The 22,834-nt window shown below is 47.1% G+C and overlaps 1 protein-coding gene across 3 annotated transcripts in view; it reads right to left on the bottom strand.

The window, feature by feature from the left end:
* The window catches only part of TNN (tenascin N), a 90,609-nt gene extending 72,851 nt beyond the window's left edge, over positions 1-17,758 (bottom strand). For 2 of the 3 annotated variants that reach the window (XM_077157071.1, XM_077157072.1), the window contains exons 1-5: positions 17,545-17,755; positions 7,893-8,335; positions 6,130-6,504; positions 5,315-5,578; positions 1,128-1,313 (exon numbers count right to left, since the gene is read on the bottom strand). In XM_077157071.1, the coding sequence (XP_077013186.1) occupies positions 1,128-1,313; positions 5,315-5,578; positions 6,130-6,504; positions 7,893-8,301 (1,234 nt within the window). In that variant the 5' untranslated portion in view covers positions 8,302-8,335; positions 17,545-17,755. Of the gene's footprint in view, positions 1-1,127; positions 1,314-5,314; positions 5,579-6,129; positions 6,505-7,892; positions 8,336-17,544 lie in introns of all 3 variants that reach the window. The other variant, XM_077157073.1, reaches the window with a different exon arrangement.
* Positions 17,759-22,834: the final 5,076 nt, after the last annotated feature.

Here is a 22,834-nt window from a genome sequence, read left to right as displayed (position 1 = left end):
AAGGCCCTAGAAGAGGCTGTGCCATGAAGCTAAGAAACCCTCACTTGCATGTTCCCTTCCAAAGCCCTATACCTTATCTGCTATTCATAATTGTGAATTACCTTTCTTAAAGAGGGTCCTGAAAATTGCATAATCTTCAAGCATCCCAAAATGTGAGCATCCCTATGTGGCCCTATTTCCTGAGCAACTGTCTGATTTCCAACACAGTGATGGTTAGGCTGCAGTGTCAACTTGGCCAAGTGATGATGCCCAATTTTCTGGTCAGGTGAGCACTGGCCTGACCATTGCTGCAAGGATATTTTGTGACTGGCTGATAAACCAGAAGGCTGGTGTATTAAATCATGAGTCAGTTGATTGCATCTATGGCTGATTACAGCTGCCATCAACTAAGGCATGTGTCCTACCAATGTATTAACCTGAGAAGTTGAAGACTTTTAAAGGAGAAGAGAAACTTTTTCGTGGCCTCTTCAGCCGAGTCTCTCCTGTGGCATTCCTCCAGACCCATCATTGGAGCTCCCAGTTCACAGTCTGCCCTGAGGCATCTGGACTCTTCCATTCCCATGGTTGCGTGAGACACCTTTATAAATCTCTTATTAACAGATATCTCCTGTTGGTTCTGTTTCCCTAGAGAACCCTGACTAATACAAGCTCCCAACAGGATTAGATGTAAGACAGAAATCTCTCCCCCTACCCAGGTCTTCTTAAAAAAACTCCTTCCTGTGCCTCATGCTGAACAAATCAATATCTCTCAATTTATCTATTTCTAGCCCTCCATCTCTGTCTCACGCTCTCTGCCACTCTCACTTACACACAGACATACACACCCACACAAGTTCTTCCAGAAGGAATGTCTGAAGCACAGACAGGGTCTTTAAGAGAGTAGGCTGATCTGGGAGAACATGGGGTTGGTAATCTTTTAGCAAGGTGCTCTGAGTCTCCAGATGTTGGAGCCGAGCTGCAAGACTTCAGAGTGGGCTCATTCCTAGGAGTTTCAGGGGTAAGGGTTCAAGCATGATTCCTGAAGACCCGGGACACTCTGACGGGTGGCGATGCTGGCCCGCTCTGCACTCAGTGCCCACCTCAGCATCCACAGCAAACATCTCACTCCCCCAGGGGTGGGCTCTTACCGGTGATGTCATATCGGCTCTTGGGGTCGCTGCTCTTGGGTACGGTGACCTCGGCCACCTCCTGTCCTGTCAGGGGGCCGTACCGCAGCTTGTAGTAATCCACTTCCGTCGGAGGATTCTCCCACTCCACATCAAGAGAGCTCTCTGTCTCGCCCGTCACCCAAGCAGTGCCAGCCACAGCAAGATCTAGAACAGGGGTCAGGGAGGGCCAGAGAGAGTGGTGAAGGGCTGAGGCTTCGATAGGTCTATAACAGGCCATCAGCTACCAGGTCAGCTCCCTCTCTGGACACACTGCAAGCTGGCTTTAGTCTCAAGCCACAGCCCTTACCAGGAGTCTCAGAGTTACCAAAGCGGCAGGTGAAATGTTGGTTTTCAAATTGTCTTTGGAGGACAGACTCTCCCAGGAGAACCTCGCTCCCTGACCCCCTTCCATCAGACACCATACACACCTCCCTATCCACACTGATGTGGGTCAGGCACTCACTACCCGCTCAGGTCGGCCATCCAAACCACTTACCTCAGGGTTGGGTTCTCCAAACCAAACATTCACCCTTTAGCTGAAGAGCCCCTGACTGGAGACTCAACCCCAGGCTCAGGCCGTCCATGTAAAATTTGAGAAATGCATTTTGAATTTTCTAGGATATAACTTAATAATACAATAATCTCCTCCTTCAGTCTTCCAAACAAAGCTCTCACCTCTCAAATTCTCCTCTAAGGATTAACTGTAAGCAAAACTAGGAAGTAGGTGTATTTTAACTTGGGCCATCTTGGTAGAAGTGCCTTCTACCAAGTTTTAGTATTTCTACCAGGTACCTGTGTTCTCAGGCCCAGCCCATCCTTCCTGAAAATGGAGGGGGTTATTATGTTTATTCATAGTAAATTATTAATGGCTAAATGTTTCATCCCTCTAGACATTTTTCTCATACACACACACATACAAAAACCCCAAACACACTTATGTGAAATTTCCATAATTAATACAAAATAATGGATCATTGATGTAGCTCTAAGGGAGGAACTTTGGGATTGGGGGAAGAATGGAGGCTTTGGGAGTACTTTGAATTCCAATGGCCATGTCCCAGACTGATGGTGCCTGACACTGAACTTGAGAACAGGGAAGACAAGTCGTCTTTCCCCCACCACCGCCACCCCAGATTCTCTGCCTTTTCCCTTTCCTTGACTATATCCCACCTTCACTGCTTGTTCCACCCAGGCTAACTGATTTTGTACATCAGGCAGGCAGTGAACTCACTGATCCCCAAGTCCCCTCCAGCCTGGAATGCCTTTGACCCATTCTGTTGTGGATAAGGCATCTCACAGAGCCTTCTCTCTGAAGCGGTTTCTCCTCCCGCTGGCTCCACCTGCCAGCTTCTCAGTCCTATTTTTAGACTTCCTTCAAATACAGGAATTCCTTGAGGGACTTGAAACAGGTCAAGAGGTGAGTAATGAAAGTGATTCAAGGATTGCAGGAGTCCCACATGGCTTAAGAGAACTTGGAAGGATTCATCAAATGGAGAAGCAGGGACTTAATGAAAATGTTCAAGATCATTACAGGGATAAGTGTCTCTCAATCTGAGGCTACCCTGGGGAACAAATAAGAATGGATTTAACTTGAGTCAGATTAGGCAGAAAGAAAAACTTCACAATTGCAGGATTTTGCAAGTCCCTAGAACAAGAAGCCAAAAAGGGATAGTAAGACTTTCAGAACAGATGTCTCTTTCCTTCCTCGGGAGGCTTCGGGCACTGTCCTGTCTGTAGGCTAAGGAAGAAATAGACAAAAACGTGTAAAAGGGAAAAGAACCCCCGACATCTGTGATCTGGTCTGGCACTCATGGAAGGCCAGGTGTCGGTGTTTGTTGACCATAAACCATTTTACATAACATCAGTGTCAGAAAAGGCCACTTTGGACCGTGATGGATCAAAACAAAAACAAAGACCACTCCATAAACATGTCAGAATAGACCAAAACACAAACACTGTCCAAACCACAAAAATGACTAAACATCCTGCACATCCCCTCTCCTGACTAATAAAAGTGACTGCTACAACTTTCCCAATTACAGCTTTGCCTCACTCTCATCTTCCCTCTTTCTAGATAAGATTCATTAAGATACCCAATGTGCCAGTTCGAAGGTATTATGTACTCCAGGAAAGCAATGTGTTAATCCTGATCCAAACTTGTGGGAGCAGCCATTTCTCTTCATCCTGATTCAAAACCAAAGGTTGAAATCTCTTGATTAGAGTATCTCCATGGAGATGTGACACACCCAATTGTGGGTATTAACTTTTGATTAGATGGAGATGTGACTCCACCCATTCCAGGTGGGTCTTGATTAGCTTACTGGAATCCTTTAAAAGAGAAAACACTTTGGAGAGAGTCAGAAACAACAGAAATGGCAGGAGCCTCAGAGCTGAGAGAAACCTCACAGCAGAATTGACACAGATGCAGACACAGAGAACAGAGACACGGATGTTTGGAGGTGCTTAGAGCCCAGCAGATGTTGCCATGAGATGTGAAGCAAGCCAGAACCTGCTGAAGGCAAAGGAGCCCAGGAGTAAGGGAGCAGCATTCGTTCCCAGCTGACAGTTGTTCCAGACGTATTAGCCTTTATTCATCTAAGGTATCTTTCCATGAATGCCTTAGTTTGGACATTTCCACAGGCTCAGAACTTATTAAATTCCCTTTTATAAAAGTCAGGCTAGTTCTGGTATATTGCATTCCTGCAGCTTGCAAACGAACACACCCAATCATAGAATTACCCCCACTTCCTGACAGTATCCAATGCAAGCAAATGCCTTCTTCCTTAAAGCCTCCCCAAAACCACCTACCACAAGTCCAAGCCCTATATCAAGCCCTTTCAAACACTCTCTTACAGAGACGTCCCACAGTTCCCCCATGGTGTGTGTTCTCCCTCACTGCAATGAGCATTCAGACTAGGACCTAGGTGTTCCTGGTGGTCGCTGGCTGAAGGCACTGTCAAAGGCAATCATAAATTGTGCCCCCAGGATGACAAGTCCCTCACTGTCCTTTCCAACACTGACCTGCCCTGACCCCTCCCCACCCCCATCACCAAAGAAGACAGGCAGCCTGCTGTTTCTGCAAAGGCAATTGAGTGCTAAAGGCCCATGGTCTTGGCTCTCCATGAATCTTTCCCTATGAGTTCAGGATGGGAGGGAGGCAGCTCATTTTTATTAGCACCTAGAACAATGCCAGGAACCTGGTAGGTGCTTATTAAAAATGTAGTAAGTGAAGGAGTGAATCAGAGTCCCTCAAACAAGTTTCCCCAAATCCTTGACTATCTAAGCTTCTTTCAGAATTTACATGAGGAAACAGTTTCTTAAGAGTGAGCAATGATGCTTATCCTTCCCAAACATTTTTGTGGCATTTGGCGATGCATTGGAGCATCTGTTTGCCTCTCCAAATCCAGCCTCCACCATTCTCCATCCTGCTCGGTATCCCAATTGATGACCTCCATAGCTCCCTGGTTCCCTTGCCCTTTGGCTTCTGATTGGGTTTGGCCGTGGGGAGTCACCAGCAAAGCAGAGGCAAGGAGGAGAGAGAGGCCTGCCAGGTGGTCCCCTGCACTCCCTCCTGTTGGGACACGATGGATTGCCTGCATCTCATCAGCCGGTCCTCTCCTACAGCTCTGAGTCCCAGTCCCAACTCCCATCCCTTACCCCTTCAGCTGGGGTGGCTCCCCACTGATGCTATCCCTGAGGTCTTTCACCATCCAAACCCTACAAATAGTCTCTTTGTCAAACTTTCTTTATTTACGCAGTCTGTGCCCTGTTTCCTGCTAGGAAACAAACTGATACAGGTGGCTTCAGCCCTGGCTCCCTCCAACAGAACGTGTTGAGTGCCTCAGGAGAGGGTTAGGGATGCAGGTGTACGTCTTTGCCGCCTGTCAGTGGGTGCAAGGCAAGCAGACCTTGATAATAAGCTCAGAGAGGACTCCTTGAGCTCCAGTGTAGTCACTGGCTTGGAGGATTCCACTATGAGGGTGCAGGGAGAGGGGAGAGAAAACGGGGACTCCTCCCTGGAATCTGGGATTGCAGAGGCTGTGATTTTCAAACCCCAAATCAAGGCGATGGCCTCACTAGTAGAAGCATATCAGTGGGGATAACGGGAGGAAACATTTAAAATGGGGACTTTTCTGGGAAACCTGAGGCACCTGGCTGTTCCTCACCGGTAGTGGCGAGCAGATGCTGTGGGCTGCTGGAAACCTCTTTCTTCACGTTGTGCAGGGTGACTATGTACTTGGTTCCTGGCAGCAAATTGAGGATCTCATAGCTGTCCTGCTCCTTGGGCACTTGGATCTGCTTCCCGGAGAGCTCCCTCCCCATGGGGTAGTAGCTGAGGAGGTAGTGGTCCACGAAGCTGGTGGGCTCCCAGCTCACCAGCAGGGAATCCTCAGTGCTCCTGAGCAGCTGCAGGCCCTGCGGGGAGACCACTGCAAACAGAAGGGCGGAGAGGGTGGGGAAAGAGGGGACAGAATTTATAGCCAATGAGGATTTATTGAGCATCTACTACACACTTAACAGTATGAAGATGGCTGTGGAGGACACAGAGTCTGTATGAGGCCCTATTTTTGGCCCTCCAGAGGTTATTACCTGGTTGGGAGGTAATGCTGACCCCTCCCCTCCTCCTTGCCCCCACCCCGCTCCCACCTCCACCCATCCGTATACAGTCATTAGATCACAGAAGACCAGTGAACCTCTAAGTTGGGTCTCCAGCTCAGCAACATCAGTAGCACTTGGAAACTTATTACAGTTGCAGATTAGCCGGGCCGGCCGCTCCAGACCTTCTGAATCAGAAACTTTGGGGTGGCCCAGCAATCTGTGCTAACCAGCCGTCCAGGTGGTTCTGATGTAGGCTAAAGGGCGAGACACCCATGCGCCTAAGACAGTGAATAAACCGATGGTTACACTGTACGGTGGGGAGTGCACAGCGCGGGGTGGGGGGGAAAACGCCAGGCCAGCCAGGGCGAATGTCCGCTCTCACCCTTGGCGCAGTCGAGGCCGGTGAAGCCCTCCTCGCAGTAACACTCCCCCGCGTCGCAGAAACCGTGGGCGCTGCAGTCGCCTGGACACCGCCGCTCGCTGCAGTCCTCGGAGATGAAGTCCTCGTGGCACTGGCAGACGCCGCGCACGCACACGCCGTTCCCGCTGCAGTTCTCGGGGCAGGCGGGGTAGGCGCAGTCGAGCCCCACGTAGGGCTCATCGCACAGGCAGCGGCCGTCTGCGCAGCGCCCATGGCCGCTGCAGGCCCCGGGGCAGGCGGGCCGCTCACACGCCGCGCCCTCCCAGCCCTGCTCGCAGAGGCAGCTGCACGTCTGCGGGGAGAAGGTGCCGTGGCCGCTGCACAGGCGGCTCACATCTGGGGAGGGAAGGGGAAAAGAGTAGGCTGAGGATTGAGGGGTCAGGGGTGGCGATCGCGAGTCCTTGGAGACCCCCTAAGAGCCTGCTAGTGAATTCTGGGGTCCGGCACGGTTGTTTCTTGGGAGGCAGGGTGGGCTTCCATAATGGAGAAGGGGTTCCACCCTTTCCACCCGAGCCAGAGTCTGTGACCTGTGAGATCCACCACTTTTCCACCTTCCTATGCTTGAATTGCTATGAGAACCGCGCTTTTCCCTTCTGGTCCCCAAGCGTTCATACGAATTCTGCTGGATCCTTTCCCCCTGAAGGGTGGTGATTATTTAGTACCTTTCTCTGCCAGGGCCTTACATGGTCCATCCTGAATGTCACCTGACTCCTTGGGGGAGGCAGATGAGATGGTGGTCGTGCTGGATAGAGCTGGACCAAGCAGGTCTGAGAAATGAGCCCGAATTGACGCCCTGGCAACAGGGTTGCAGACCCACCTGCAGAAGCTACGAAATAGTCCAGTCACAATGGTGGGTGGTGAGGGTGGGAAGAGAAATGACCCAGATTCCCCGCAGGTAAATCGGCCCCTCTGACCCTGTTCGGCAAGAGGAAGTTGGAGGGAAATCCTTCACCCTCTGCTCCATTCTACAAGCCCTTGCTCCCGGAGAGCAATACCTGTACTGCTTTTTAGTCACGAGGTGACCCCAGTGCCTAGTTCTGTGTCTGGTGTATAGGTGGCGCTCTTTTTTATGCTCTTCAGGCATAAAAATCTAAGCCATGTACCATTCATTACCATTTGGATCAGCCTGGGCGGTTTTATGTTTAAAAAAAATTCAGGGCAGGGGACCCTCGTTATTTATAAAATCAAGTTGTAGTCCGTCTTAACTAATAAAATAGTTACGATTTGCTCACTATATACTGTGGGCCAAGAATCTTATGTACACCGTCTCTAATTCTCAGAACTATACTAGTGGAGAGAATTATTCTCATTGGACAGTTGAAGAAGCTAAGAATTTGTCCAAGTCACAGCTAAAAATATGGCAGAACTGGGATTGAACCCAGTCCAAAACCCTCTATCACCTCTCTCCTTCCCACTGCTTCTCCGTTGACACAGACTGGATCCATAGGTAAAACAGCCCCAGGGAAATTTTTCACCTGGAATCATTAACCTGGGACCCTAACCTATCTTCAACACCCACCAGTCCTTGCCTGTTCAGGCTCCCAGATATCCCTGGTGCTTATGCCAGTGAATAAATGGCAGAGGCATGGTCCCCCAAGGGGAACCGAAAGCAAAAGGTGGAACTGCACCAGACTCCCAGAGCACTCGTGTAGCTGATGGAGCACCTGCCACATAGTAGTTACTCTTTAGAAGTTTGTTGAATGAATACCAGGTAGTGAGCTCACCGGCAGCTCCTTGGCAGCAGCGCTGCACACTGCATTGTTCCTTTATCTCCATCATCTCTTCCTCTAGCTTCTTCACCCGGGTCAGCAGGTCCTGGACACTGTCTGCCAACTCGCAGCCCTTCGGTGGCGTCTGCAGGCGGATGTTGTGCCTGAAGATGATGTTCTGTTCCTCTCCGGCCTCCCCTGGAGCCAGGAGTGCGGCCTTGTCATTAGCGAGGGACTGAGGGTCAGCTTCCACCTGGACCAGGGCAGACTTGGGCACGTCGATCTTGTAGGTGTGGCTGACGGTGACCTGCTGATCCTTGTCGCTGCAGCCCTGGGATTTGGGGGTAGCTGGGGCCGATGCCACCAGGAGCACAGAGCCAAGCAGGAGTCCCAAGGGGAAGCTGGACATCCCCTGAAGACCCATCCTTAGAGAAGAGGAGGCAGGCCCTCCTGGAGGCCTATGTCCAGAGAAAACACAAAAGAAAGCCAAGCAGCTTTGTTTAAGGAGCTGGACCTTTTTCATGGATTCTATCCACATAGAATCCAATAGAAATCAGCAGGGAGAATTCATCCTTTATCTCCTGAGGAGCTGAACCAAATTATTTTCCATTCTTTACTCATGTATCACACATCTCTGCCTCTTTGCTTACACTCTTTGTACTACCTGGGATGCCTTTCTCTCACTTCTGATTCTAGATTCTCCTGCACTTTAATAATAATAAGAATGCTTATCTTGAATTGAGGGCCTACTATGTGACAGGCTTTGATCCCACTAATCACCAATTTTTACAACAACCCTAATATTATCCTCACATTATTCATATCAATAACTGCATATGTGGCACTTGCTATGTATCAGGCGCTTTGCTAAGTGATTTACATTTATCAACTCATTTGATCCTCACAGGAACCTTGTGTAGCATATACTATCATTACCCCCATCTTGCAGGTGGGGAAACTGAGGCATGGCTACCTGAAATGTCTGGCCCACAGGTGCACAGTGAAGAGTGGCAGGATTTGAACACAGGCCACCTAACTCCAGAGTCCCTGCTTGGCATAACTAGGTCTTATTTCACACACTAGAGAAGGCTGAGCTTTGAGAGGTTGAGCAAATTGTCCTGAGTAAGATGGCCAGTAAGGGCAGAGCCCACTCAGACTGGGTCCTTTAACTCCAGGACCGATGTCCTTCTCACAACCCCTGGTTACAAGCCAGAAAAATGTAGGGCTTTCTAGTAAAAATACTTTCTCCATGAAGATTTCTCTCATGCCCTCCCACCTCACCCCAGCTTGAAACTAGCTCAGAGAAACATACTGGTCCTTCTCAGTGACTCTCTTGACAATTTACCTTGTTTTCAGTTAACCTTGTATGGCTCTTCTCTCCCCACTGGGCAGTGGGGCTCTTAAGGACAGGTCCCAAGGTGATTCATCTTGGGGATCCACGCAAGGAACCACAGTCACATCAGGTAGGGGTTCCATCACTGTCCCTCAGTCAGTAAGTGTGTGAGTGGCCTGATTTGTCAGTCCGGCAACCCAGGCCAGGGCAGGCTGAGAGGGTTTTTTGTTTGTTTGTTCTTAATTTATCTCTTTTTTTATTGCAGTAATTTATATAACATAAAATTTGCCATTCTAGCCATTTTTAAGTGAACAATTCAGTGGGATAATCACATTCATCATGTTGTGTTACATCACCATCATCCATTACCAAAACTTTTCCATCGCTCCAGACAGAAGCTCTGAACCCATGAAGTCATGGCTCCCTTGCCACAGCCGTCACCCCTTATTCCCCCACCCCTGGCTTCCTGCCCCAAACACCAGTAACCTCTGATCCATTCTGTGAATTTCAGGCCCTTAGGTTTTGCCTCCTCTCCTCGGCCCTTTCCTCCCATGCCCCAGCCCCTATCTGGGATGGCATGGTCTTCCATCACTCACAAACTGAGACCATGAGAGACCCAGTTTACCCCTCACATCTACGGCAGGCACCTGGGCCACGAGAGCTCGTCTCGTCAGGGTTTCGAGAGCTCGGTTCTGTAACCAACCCAAGATCTGTAAGCATGTGTATCAGAGAGTCTAAGGAAGTCAGGAGCTTCCTTTCCTGGTGTCTGTGACTCAGTCAAGCTCAGGCACTCCCTCTCAAATGACCCGTGCCCCATTGCAAGAGGCAGCAGTGAAGTGCTGGAAGGACAGCTCCCAGGTGTCTGACCTTGGGAAGGTGACTTGTCCTGAGCTTCCTTTCCACATGGCTTCACAGCACTGTCTGTGAAGAGCACCGAGCACCATGCCGAGCCCATAATAATTGCTCAGTGGAGTCCGTTCTGTGTTTTCATCAACTACTGGGTGTGAATTCGTTTTTTTCTAATCTTTTTATTGTGAAGGATGTCTATATTGAAAAGAACAGAAAATATAAATTGTACTGCTTCCTGAATTACTGTAAAGGCAACAGCCCTGTAGCCATCTCCCAGATCAAGAAATAGAATTCCATTAGCATCCCAGGAGCACCTGTTCTCACCAGCCTCTTTTCCTACTCAGGTTTAGAAATAGCAGAACGTGATTGAAAGCAATTAACCTGAGTAGGCAATTACGTCAGTCAGAAAACAGATAAACCCTCCCTTATCATTAAACCAAGTTTTAACACTGTACAATTTTTTTCACTTTTAATCATCTTTTTTTGGTATCAGGAAATGGAGGATGAAGAATCATGGCAGATTTATTATTAATAACAAAAATAATTTCATCACACTAATGGTAAATGTTATTTTTCCAGTTGTTACTATGTGCCAGGCCTTGGCCAGGTGCATTAATCCTCACAATTAATCTGCATAGTAGCTCTCCAAGGCCAGTGCTCTCATCCTCATTCAGTGGGTGAGGAAACCAGATCTGAGAGGTAAAGATGCTTGCTGGGGGGTGGCAGAGCTGAGACTGGATCCCAGCTCCATCTGATTGCAAGCCCCTGATGGGACATTCTGATAGGAATAACAAATGAGCTTGATACAATTGCCCTATACAATTCCCCCATCTGGGCAGATGTCCTGAATACGGTACCCAAGGAACTTGCCACCACTGTGAGCTCATCAGAACTGCCTCAAGTTCTTCTTCATGTTACCACTTTGCCACACTCAATCCTTCTTTGTTCTTCCTATTATCCAAAACATGTTATTGGTAATAATAATAGTAACTCACCTTTTTCTGAGCACTTACTATGTCCCAGGCACTGGGCTCAACCCCTTGCAGTGGTATTGGAATGGTCAAGAGATGTTTATTGTTGTCTTGGGGAATAAATGTGCACACATTTTGAAGAGAGCTGCTCTACCGACAGGTTTTTTGGTTTGTTTGTTTGCTTGCTTTGGTGAGGGAGGAGGAGGTACAAAGGGATCTGTGGCCGATTCTGGCCTAGAGAAGTTCACAGGTGGGAATTTGGCTGGAACCAGTCATGGCCGAGAGAGGAGGGGCCTGCACTCCAGAGTTTAGTGAGAGGAGGATACCTAAGTTGTTCAGCTGCTGCCATGGAAGTAAGCTAAGTCAGAGCCTCCAAGAAGGCTGCTGGGGGCCAGAGCTGAGGTGCAGCCCCAGGAGTGGGAAATTGCCCAGTAAGAAGAGGAGGAATCTCTAAAGAACCTATAAATGTTCCCACAGGAGGGAGATGGGCAGCAATGGAAACAACTGCCATAATAAGGACATATGATAAGCAGAGAACTGCAACAGCCCCCAGCCAAATAAAAATGCCCCTCCCCCTTCACTTCTAAACCTCCCTCTCCCAGCCTCACTGCACCCTGCAGCCTGGTGAAGCCAGAAGCAGAGGCACAAGTGAGGCAGGAGTGAGAAAGGAAGTCACCGGGCAGGCAGGTTCCCTTCCCTCCTTTTCACTACGGGAAGCTGGGGGTGGACTGGATATGAGTTTGGAGCTCTCGTGCTGAAGGGGAGCTGCGTTTTCACAAAAGCAGTCCTCTTCTAATACCAAAAGTGACCGGGAAAGCTCTGGTATCTGCCTGAGATTTGTCAGGGGATGGGCGAGATGGGGAGTGCTAGGAGAGTGAGCTGGATGGCAGACATAGGATAAAAATAATGATATTTCCTGGAAAGTTCAGCCAATCATAAAACAGCCACACACATATTCTCCAGTTAATCCCCAAAATGGTAACTGAGGTTTAGAGTCATTATGTGTCCCAGATTATGCAATTGATGGGTGCAGGGCTACAGAATCAAAGCCAGAGGCACGGTCTCCAAAACCTGAGCCATCAGCCCCCAGCGCTTCTGCCTTGCACAGTCACACATAGCGATTTCACACACATGGCAGCACACGAGGTTCCACAGTCCAAATCTCCTTTCCAGGCAGCAGCAGCGCTCCAGAAGCAGACGTGTCTACCCACTCCTGCCAGCCAGCTCCCGCCCCCACCCCCTCCTCCGAGATGTAAACCGCCTGCAGATGGCTCTCTGAAAAAGTTCTGAGCAAATGCAAAAAAAAACCACGGACTCTTGCCATAAACCACAGCAAAGCTGCCCAAAGCCCAGGCTCATTGTGTTTGCTTTTAAAGCCTGGGATATGAGAAACCCCAGAAGCCCGGGACCAGCCCTCCGTGTACCCTGTCATTCTGTAGTGTAACAAGATGTCCCTGCAAATTACAGCCTCTCACATCCCTTCCATCGATCTCGGATTTTGCTGGGCAGGGTGAATGCTCGAAAAGATGAGAGGAGGGACAATCCTCAATCTAGCACTTGTGTCATGTGTAACGAGTGCGAAGGGAAGCCTTCTGGCTCTCTCTCCAACGCCTGGCGGGAGAGACTTCCTTTTTACCAGCATATGGGAGCGATGACTTCACCGGCTCGTTAGCATGAAGGGCAGACCGCAGGCGGAGTGCCGAGTGGGGGGTGAGGAACGGAGGCGAGGCACCAAATGTTCAGCAAGAAAAATGCAGGATAATAGGTTTCCGAACGTTGCTGATTATTTTATTGAATGTGTGAGGTGATGGCGGTGTAATGCAGGGAATATGTGTGCCTAACTGGTGCTGCCAAGTACCCGTGTCCCTGACGTGGATGTCGCCTTTAAGTCTGACTGGGGATGGGGTGTTAGGTGGTATGGGAAGGTGGGAGGTGGAGGCACAGAAAGACTGGAGAAAGGTTTCCTTGCTTTACCTTTTTTTTCCAAGGCTCGTTGGGGTGTGTGCTGCTCACCATGTGCTGGATGGAGGGTTCCTCTTGTTCTGCCCTCCCAGAGACAGGCACCTCTTTTTTTTTTAACCCTATGCATTCTCTCATGGTAATTGCATGCATGCATGCACGGCCCCCATCCCTACCCCCGGGGCTTTAATTTTCAGCCAAATACTGACAGCTTTCAAGTCTATATGTACCTTCCTAGCCCCGACAGCCTTTCAAGCTCAGGAATGGCAATGGCCGTGTCTGTTTTGATCCCGTCTGTATCCCCAATCTGGTAGCATAGTCATGGCCAAAGTAATATTTTGTGAATTAAATAAAGATAGCCACTGGGTTGTGTGTGTGTGTGTGTGTGTGTGTGTATATGTGCGTGTATTTATTAGATGATAGGTACTGTGCTGAACACTTTATAAACATTGTTTTCATTTAAACCTCAAAGTCCTGGGAGCCAATTAATATGATTATTTATTACAGATGATCAGAGAAGATAGGTCAATTGCCCAAGGACACACAGCTAATAAGAGAGAAGTTTGCTAGGATCAAAACAGAGCTGGAATCAAAACCAGGTCTGCCGGCTCTCCAGTCTGTGTTCTTCATCTCTCTGCTATGTGGACTTCCTCAAATGAAAAAAAGCCAACAACAAAGTTACTACCTGTGAAGAAAGACCAAATATCCTCTTTCCTGCCATATTTCTTTTGAGGGAGGAATTCTTCTGAAAATAAAGGAAACCCAAGACATACTGGATGTCCAGTTAAACATTCACAGATAAGTAACCAAATCCCATGCCTGCACTTCCTCTCTGCAGTGCCAAGTTTAACCCTTTGTAAAGATTAACTAGTGTTTCCCCAAAAGGGAGGTTAAGTCCTGGTCACATTCTTAGGAGCAGCTGGAGAATTCCCTTCCTAGGAAATACCTAAGCAGAGCAAGACTTCTGGCTGCAAGGGCAGATATCAACCCAGCCATGGCCAAGGGGGAGGATGAACTTCTGAATCCTGGGTGGACCCTTCCAGCCCTAGAGCAGGATTGTCTCTATTTCACCTCATACAAAGAAGGACACATGCCCTATGTCAAGAATTTAAAAATACTAGTTGCTCTAGCCAATTTCTGGCCATGGTTACAGATCTTCATATTTAAATTCAGGGTCTTCTCTGGTTGTCTCATTACCTCATCCTGACTTTAGAGTTAACCACAAGCAAATGAGAACATTGCTTTGGGTTTTAGAAAAAACTGTATTATTATGAATTTCCAGTGGAGGCACTTAAGAAGATGTCCTGTCCCCAAATGACGGGGTGGACGTCAAAGAAGTATAAAGGAGAGTGAATGAGGTGGGTGGCTTAGGGATACATCAGTGTTGTGAATATTGCCTGGCAAATTGGTCACGTCTTCCCCACACTTTCTTGGGGCACATTTTGCCCCTGATCTACAACCTGAGTGACTCTGGGGTATTCCAACCCAAGTACTTTGTGCAGGAGAACATGTTCTCAGGTGGCTGAAGTATCTATCCTGGCTGAACTCATCCTTGACGGGAGCCCTTAGGGACTGATGCCACCTCTGCATCTCTTTTCCCTTCAGTATGTGTACTGGATTTGAATAGTGCCCCCCCCCCCACCAGGTTTGTGTCTACCTGGAGCTTCAGAATGTGGCCTTATTTGAAAATAGGATCTTTGCAGATGTAATTAGTAAGATGAAGTCATATAGAGTTAGAGTGGGCCCTAAACCCAATGACTGGTGTCTTTATAAGAAGACGAGAAGATTTACAGAGACAGACTTGGACAGAGACGGAGCCTCACAGAGAAGACCATGTGAAGGCAGGCAGGGATCAGTGAGCTGCAGCTGCAATCCATGGGATACCTGGGATTGCTGGGAGCCTCTAGAAGCTAGGAAGAGTCAAGGAAGAATTCTTCCCTGGGGCTTTCAGAGAAAGTATAGCCCAATCGACCCCTTGATTTCAGACTTCTAGCCATCAAAACTGTCGGAGGATAAACTTCTGTTGTTTTGAGCCATCCAATTTGTGGTAATTTTTTAAGGCAGCCCTAGGAAACTAGTAGCGTATACAAGAGCATGGGATGTACAAGGCAGTATCGTATCTCTTAGGATAAATCCAGCTGACCCAAGTGCATGTGAACCTGTGGATATCTATTCACTGTGGTGTTGAACCCTGCATGGGCATTCCCTATAGGATACAAGGCAGTGAGGTGTGGGTGAGGGTGAAAAATTGAGTTTTGTGATATTGTCCCACTGCAGACATCATTCTGTACCCCCACTCTCCTAGTTCAGTGGGAAGCACCCAGTGAATTCCCAAGAAATCCTCGTTAATGACTCTCAAACCATTATGCAATAACCCTTTTCCCAAAGAACTTTTTCCAAATCTACCATAGACTAGAAAAGATAAAGAACAGCCCCTCTGACCCAGCCTCAGCATTTAGTAGCTTCACATGGGTGGCCACAAGTTTGTTTTGTGGTCTTGTTTTTGTCAATCAACTCCAAATCTGCTTTGCAAAGACTCAAATGGGTGAAGATAATGGGAACTACCGTTTTCTGAACACTTAGGTGGCAGGCTTTGTGCTAAACACTTTAAAAGCGCTTACTGAGCATTGAGCAAAGATGTCACATTACCCTCAGGAATGAGTCACTTTCTCTCAGAAAGACCTTCCTTCAGCTTCCGGGGGCCCAGTTTCCTGAATGAGAAGATAAAATAGAGCAAGGGTCTAATAACTTCAGAGCCCTTCCTCCCCTCAGGTCTAAGCAAACACCCAACCTCAGAATGAAGATTACTTTATAAGCATTTAGTCCGATTCCCCATGGGTGGGAGGGGCTCTGATGACCACTGCTGCTTCAACTGAATGATAATGAAGAGAGGCACATAATGAAAAGTTGCAATCCCTTTCTTTGGTTTAATGTGTGGTTTTCCACATACTGAAATAACTTTAAGAGGCTTTGATCATTCTAAAGCCCTACCCACCCACAGTGGTCACTAATGGCCAGCAGCTCATATTCAGATGGTAGTTGGTTGGCATGAGCAGTGAGTCTACATGGCATAACCAAGCAAAGCCCCCTGCCCAACCAGAGCTTCAACAGCTCACAGGCAAGTGGCTCCAGATTCTACCACAGGACCTAAATCATGATGTCATGTCTATATCCAGACTCCATAGGAGCCAAGGCTTTGGAATGAGTGGTAAATGGACAAGAGTTTCCACTGGGCCTGGGCACGATTTCCTCAGTCATCTTCTAAGGAACAGATCTCCGTCTACCCAATATTTCAAACCACAGAACAGGGCTGGAATGGAAACCAGAAGCCACAAGATGATTTCAAGTCATCCTGCTGCATTTTCCCTTCTTCAGGAGTCAGCTGCTGCCCAGAAACTTGGGGGCATAGCTGGACTCAAAGTTGTATTAAAGGATGCCAGGTGCTTTTTTTCCTACTCCCTGCGAAAAATGATACTTATGTCATTACTCTTGATTTCTTCTTGAGTCCCTTCTCCCAACACTATCACCTTGACTCTGAGTCTCTGACAACTGCCGAATGCCAAAAGGCACTGATGCTTTCCATGAGGATGCTTGCTCTGCCAACCACCCATCGATAGTGCTGACTGTGCAGGTCACCTGATACCTGGTGACACTTGGTTTCCACTAGAGCCCAGTGGATTTTAAGTGCCGTGGCTAACATATGTCCAGATGTGGGTGGTTTGCTATTTTTATGTTGGAACTTGTTCTTTTCTTAATGCTTATATAAACAACTCAAATTTCATGCTCTTAAATGAAACCCTGTCTATTCTCACTTATTCTTTCTCTGTCTTTCCCCAGCTCTCCCTCACCTCAAAAGAAAGAAAGAAAATGAGAAAGACAGGGAGAAAGAAAGAAACAAAGAAGCAAAGAAAGAAAGGAAGGAAGAAAGAAACTCCAAAAACTAGTCCACCATACGACTTCTTGAAATGTTTTGAATTTTTTTTTTGAGGTATTATGAGGGTAATTGGGGGAAAAGAAGTTGCCCGCTTACAAATGAGAATCAAAATCTGTTCATTCAAAAACGTCGAGGTTCTTTGAGTGATTTCATAAACATTACCTTAACTGGTATACACAAAATTCAGAAAAAGAGTAAGTTATAATTTCCTGATCACAACGAAAATAAAATTTCCATGTTGGGATTTGAAAAAGTGAGATAGAAGAAATTACCAAATAGAGCCCTTTGACATCACAAAGAAACTAACAAAGAGATAAGATGAGAAGGATGTGCTTGATTTAAAGGAAATAGCGTATATTTTTAAAAATACATTATTCTAGGTAGAAACAGCCATGTATTTGGCCGGGTAAGAAGTAGTCATGCATTTCGCATTCCTACTGTGAACGGAGTACAAAATTGCCTAAGGAGGCAAGGTTCGGGTCCCTAGAAATATTTCCTAATTCCTAGATTTAACTTCTCAGGCTGAGGAACTGAGGCTTGGGTTTCAACCTTTGAGCTCATAGCCATCTCACTACCTCCCTCCCTCCCACAGGTAAAGCCTTTGAGGATGGGCCCCCTTACCTCCGAGGCTGCTGGGCACTTCTTCCTGCACCTGGGAGCTGCAGTCTGTCCCTGGTCCTCCTCTCTTCTCTGCTTCCCTCCAGGGTTTAAATCCCGTCTAGGTCAGAGGAGGAGCCAACAGGGACTCTTGGATGTTCCTCTTTCTTCCTGGCAGGGGCTCAGTTAAGAGATAATGAGTAATTCTCCTCTCATTCTCCTATTCTAACTAGGAAAGGAAAAAAAATACACAATCCTCCCCCCCTGCCTCCCCACCTTGGCCCTTCTTTTTTACTTCGATTATGCAGCAGCTAAAAATACTGGAAGCTGCTTTCATTTAAGTGGATCCAGAATAAGGATATTAAAAAGGTTTGCATGTCTCCTGGCCGGGAGTAGGGTCTCAGGGTTTGAAAGTACATTTAAAAAATCACTTTCCCTTTTGCCTGTTTCAGGCATTTCTGGGACTCGCTGCCTACCACTTTTGAAATATGAAAAGGCTTTTAGCCCAGAACAAAATGAGCAGAGACTCTCAGGGCAGAACTTCCTCTGCCCACCCCTTCTCCACCCCCTCCCGCCCTCACCTCAGTGCTGAGTGGGAGGGACTGGGAGATGGGCTGAGGGTAAGAACAGACCCACTGGCATTCAATCCTGCCCAGATGCCTCCCCCCACACCATAACCAGCAAAGGGTAATGGTGACTTTAGGGCCAGCCTTCCCCTTTTCCATCGTATGGACAGACCTTTATCTTTACTATGAACCAGAGCCACTCCAATGGGTCACAGCCGACACCTGCTCTTCTCCACCCTCCAGCCCTCTCCTGCCCTGCCTGGGTTGATGCTTGAGTACCCGATCTATCACACACTGGAAGGAGCCCATTTGCTATCACTTTACCTCTGTGAGCATCAAATGTTATTGGAGAGAAGGGAGAAGGAAGAGGACAGGAGAGATGGGGTATGGAAGAGTAGCCCCCTGATGTTTGAGCGTGGGCCCAGAGCGAGACTGCTCATAACAAGCTTCAGCTACTTGCAAATGACCATTGATGAGTCACTCAGCCTCTTTATGCCTCAACTTACTCATCTCTAAAATAGGAATGATACCATCGTTGTGACGATTGAATGAGTTGATACATGTAAAGGGTTTAGACTAGTCCTGCCCTTTTCGTTAGCTGCTACTGCCATTGTGACTGTTGGACCCCACTAAGCAGCAGGTGATGATCACCTCAATCCAGCTGGGTCCTCAGTTCTCTGCTCTTCTTCGCTTACAACCACACGTAGCCTTGCTCCCTGGAGCCAGGGCCAGCCGTACCCCAATGTGACCAGCACGGTGTGCACGGGCATTCTCTCCTCTCCCTTGGGCCTTTTTTCTCTGCTTCTTAAATAGTCAAGTCTCCCCTAGAGACTCCTGGGACCCTGCTGGCCCCTCAAGTTGTTCTCCTGTTCTTAATTCCCTTTTGCTAATGTGCCCCAAATGAGTGGTTTCTGCTGTCTTTCGCTATTACCCCATCTTCCATGCCCTTGATATCTATAACTAGGCTCCTAGTAAGCCACCTCCCTCCAACACTGCTTCTTCCAGCTTGTATTAGTTAGTGCAGGACATGCCACTATAACCAAGAAAGCCTCAGTGCAGTGCCTAACAATTCATAAGATGATTTCCCTCTCACATAACAGCGGAGGAAGGTGGTCTGGGGCTGGTAGGGCAGTGCCACCATCCATAGGATGCAGCCACCACTCTTTGGGGTCAGGGGGCTGTTCCATCTCTTGTCATCTCCCAGCTTGTAGGTAGAGTAAAGCAGGGAAGGGAAAGGGAAATGTATGCCCCCCCCCTTCAAAAGCCAAAAACAAAATCCCTTATTTTCCAGTCCTTTCTGACTTGCAGAAAAAATGCAAAAATACTAAAAAGAACCCCCATAGGAGAAATTCAACTTCCCCAAGTTGAATTCTTGATATTCTCACAAGCAGTGTGGACAACCAAAGCTATAGGCTGAGCCCCCAATCTTGGGGTTTGTTCATATGAAACTTAACCCCACAAAGGATAGGCCAAGTCTACTTAAAATTTAGGCCTAAGAGTCACCCCCAAGAGAGCCTCTTTTGTTGCTCAGATGTGGCCTCTCTCTCCAGCCAACACAACGAGCAGTCTCACCACCCTCCCCCTCTCTATGTGGGACATGACTCCCAGGGGTGTGGACCTTCCTGGCAATGTGGGACAGAGATCTTGGAATGAGCTGGGACTCAGCATCAAGGGATTGAGAAAAACCCTAGAATGAGCTGAGACTTAGCATCAAGGGATTGAGAAAACCTTCCCAACCAAAAGGAGGAAGAGTGAAATGAGACAAAGTGTCAATGGCTGAGAGATTCCAAACAGAGTCGAGAGGTTATCCTGGAGGTTATTCTTATGCATCAAGTAGGTATCTTCTTGTTATTCAAGATGTAATGGAGAGGCTGGAGGGAACTGCCTGAAAATGTAGAGCTGTGTTCCAGTAGCCATGTTTCTTGAGGATGAATGAATAATGATACAGCTGTCACAATGTTACTGTGTGATTGTGAAAACCTTGTGTGTGATGGTCCTTTTATCTACCTTGTCAACAAAGGAGTAGAACAAATGGAACGAAAATAAATAATAGGGGGAACAAAAAAGAAAAAGAACCCCCATAACCCCTTCACCCATATTCTCCAAATGTTAACAATTTACTATCTTTACTTTACCCTTCATTCCCTCTCTTCTTTATTTCTTTTAGCCTGAACCATCTGAGAGTAGATTGAAGACATGATGTCCCTTTACCTCTAAATGCTTCAGTATGTAACAGTTCCTAAAAATAAGGCCACACTCCTACATTACGGCAATACAATTATCAAATCAGGAAACTTACATTGACATAATGCTATTGGCTGATCTACAAACTGTTTCCAGATTCCATCAATTGTCTCTCTAATGTCCTTTGTAGCAAAAGGGATGAAAAACAACTTTACTGGTCTGGGATTCAATCCAGGAAAACTCATGACATTTAGTTGACCATTTCCTTGACTCTCCTTTAACCTGGAGCAGTTCTTCAGTCTGTCTTTCATGAACTTGACATTTTTGAAGAGTTGTGGGTCAGTTTGGGTCTGTCTAATGTTTCCTCATGACTTGATTCAGATTATGCATTTTTTTTCCTCACGAGTTGATTCAGGTTATGCATTTTTGGCAGGCATACTGCAGAAGGGATGTGTCCTTCTCAGAGCATCCTGTCAAGAGGACTGTGGTGATCGTCTACGTCCCAATTTTAACTTTGATCATTTGATCAGGGTGGTGTCTGCCAGGTTTCTGCATTGTAAAGTTAATATTTTCCCCGTCTGTAACTAATAAGTTTCTTGTGGGAAGAGAACTTTGAGGCCACATGGACATCCTGTTTCTTATACTTTCACCCCCTAAGTTTTGATGTCCATTGATTTTTTTTAATTCCATCGTTAAAAAACATCATTTTTTACCATGGTGTTTGTCAAATTGTGATTGATTTTTTCAATTCCATCATTCTTTTTCTATTTATTAGATGAAATTCTAGTATAAAGAAGAGCTTTTCCTTTCTCCTCCCACTTAATTATTCTATTTATGTTAGAATCAACACATTTATTCTTATTTTATTCTATGGCTTACATTAATTCACTGTCCTTATTTATTTCATTGCTCAAATTGTCCCAGATCTGGCCAGTGCTACTCCTTCAAATTCACTCTTTGGTCTTTTAACATGTCCCATCATTCTTTGAGGGCTTCCTTACTTTCTAGCACAGCAAGATATTCCAGGTTCATTTTGTACTTCTCCTGCCCCAGCCTTAGAATCAGTCATTTCTCCAAGAGCCCCTGCTCCTTTTATTGGTAAATGTTGCACATTTCGGTTAGGGGCAAAGCCTGGAAGGGACATACACTGCTTCCACTACATCCCATCGGCCAGAATTTGCATGATCACATCCATCCCCAAAAGTTGGAATATCTCCAGCTGGCTGGTCACGTGTCCAACTAAACTCGGGACCCTCATTGGTGAAGAAAGCAAGGGAGAATGGGCATTGAGGGGCAGCTCAAAGTCTGCCACAGAGACTGTTCCATTCATCAATGGCAAAATGCTCTCTTTCCCTGGATTGTAAAATCTCATCGTGTCACACCCCTGCCCAAGACCCTCCAGAAACTCTTTTTACTTATAGGATTAAGCCTCTGTAGCTCTGTAGTTCTCTCTGTGTGTGCCCATCCTACCCTTTCTTATACTCTTTCTTAAACCATCCATATCCAAACTCATCTCCTATTTACACATGCTAAACCTTAACTCAGTCTCCTCCCAGTTCAACCAACTCAGTCTCCTTCCTGTTCCTGGTAAGCAAGATGTTCCTCCCTGTCCCCCTCATGAACAATTCAGCTCACCTTCACCTCCGCGAGGTCCTCTCTGGTCTCTCCCAAACACACTGATTTTCCCAAGTCTAAGCACCTGTATCAAGGCGAAAGTTTTACCTTTTTGACAATTGGCCCCAAAGTTTCTCTTAGAATGGTAACTCTGTTAGGAAAAGACTTGGGATCCAGAAGTTTAGATCTGAAAGAGAGGGATGCAGTAAAACAAAGAAACAAACAAAATGAAAGTTCAGCTCTGCATGAGAAATTATTAGGAAGTGGCAGTGGAAAAACAGAAAAGATTGTGTGTAGGGGAGAAGCGGGTGAGGCTTCAGGGCAGAGGGAAGGGTCTGGGGAGGAAGGAGACCAGTGAGATAGTCCATAGATGTTGTTACTTTGAAGAACAATAACGTCTATGCAATATGCAGTAATTCATTTTGCTTTATATAAATCCCCCCTTCCTGGCCCTTGGCCTTAAGCTGAATCTTCTAACACACATGGTGGCATCTTCTCCTTTCTCTGCCGAGTTCCACTGACTTCTAGCCTTTGGCTGCTCCCCATGGTTTCTCTTGTGTGTCTAATTTCCTTTGCTTATAAGGACAATTCACACTGGAGTAAGGCCCACCCTCATTCAGTTTGGGCACACCTTGAAAACAACATTTTCAAAGGTCCTATTTACAAATGGGTTCATGCCCAAAGGACCAGAGTTTGAGGCTTGAGGATGCATTTTGTGAGAGACATGATTTAATACCCAATAATGTCCAAGGACAAAGCTAATTCTACAAGTGTATTGGGCCTAAACTATGCTGGTGGGCACTGGTTTGTCTCATTCCCCAATAGCCATACTCCTTCCTCTTTCCCAAAAGAACCCAGCTTTATTTAGATGTTTACTCACCTCTTCCTGACCTTGGGTTCCAAATGATATCTGGGCCCATTCCCTATTCCAGGAGGTAGGTTCTAACTGC

This window comes from Tamandua tetradactyla, chromosome 4 (assembly GCF_023851605.1).
Source record: "Tamandua tetradactyla isolate mTamTet1 chromosome 4, mTamTet1.pri, whole genome shotgun sequence".
Taxonomy (NCBI): Eukaryota; Metazoa; Chordata; class Mammalia; order Pilosa; family Myrmecophagidae; genus Tamandua; species Tamandua tetradactyla.
This window is presented reverse-complemented; position numbering and strand designations above follow the sequence as displayed.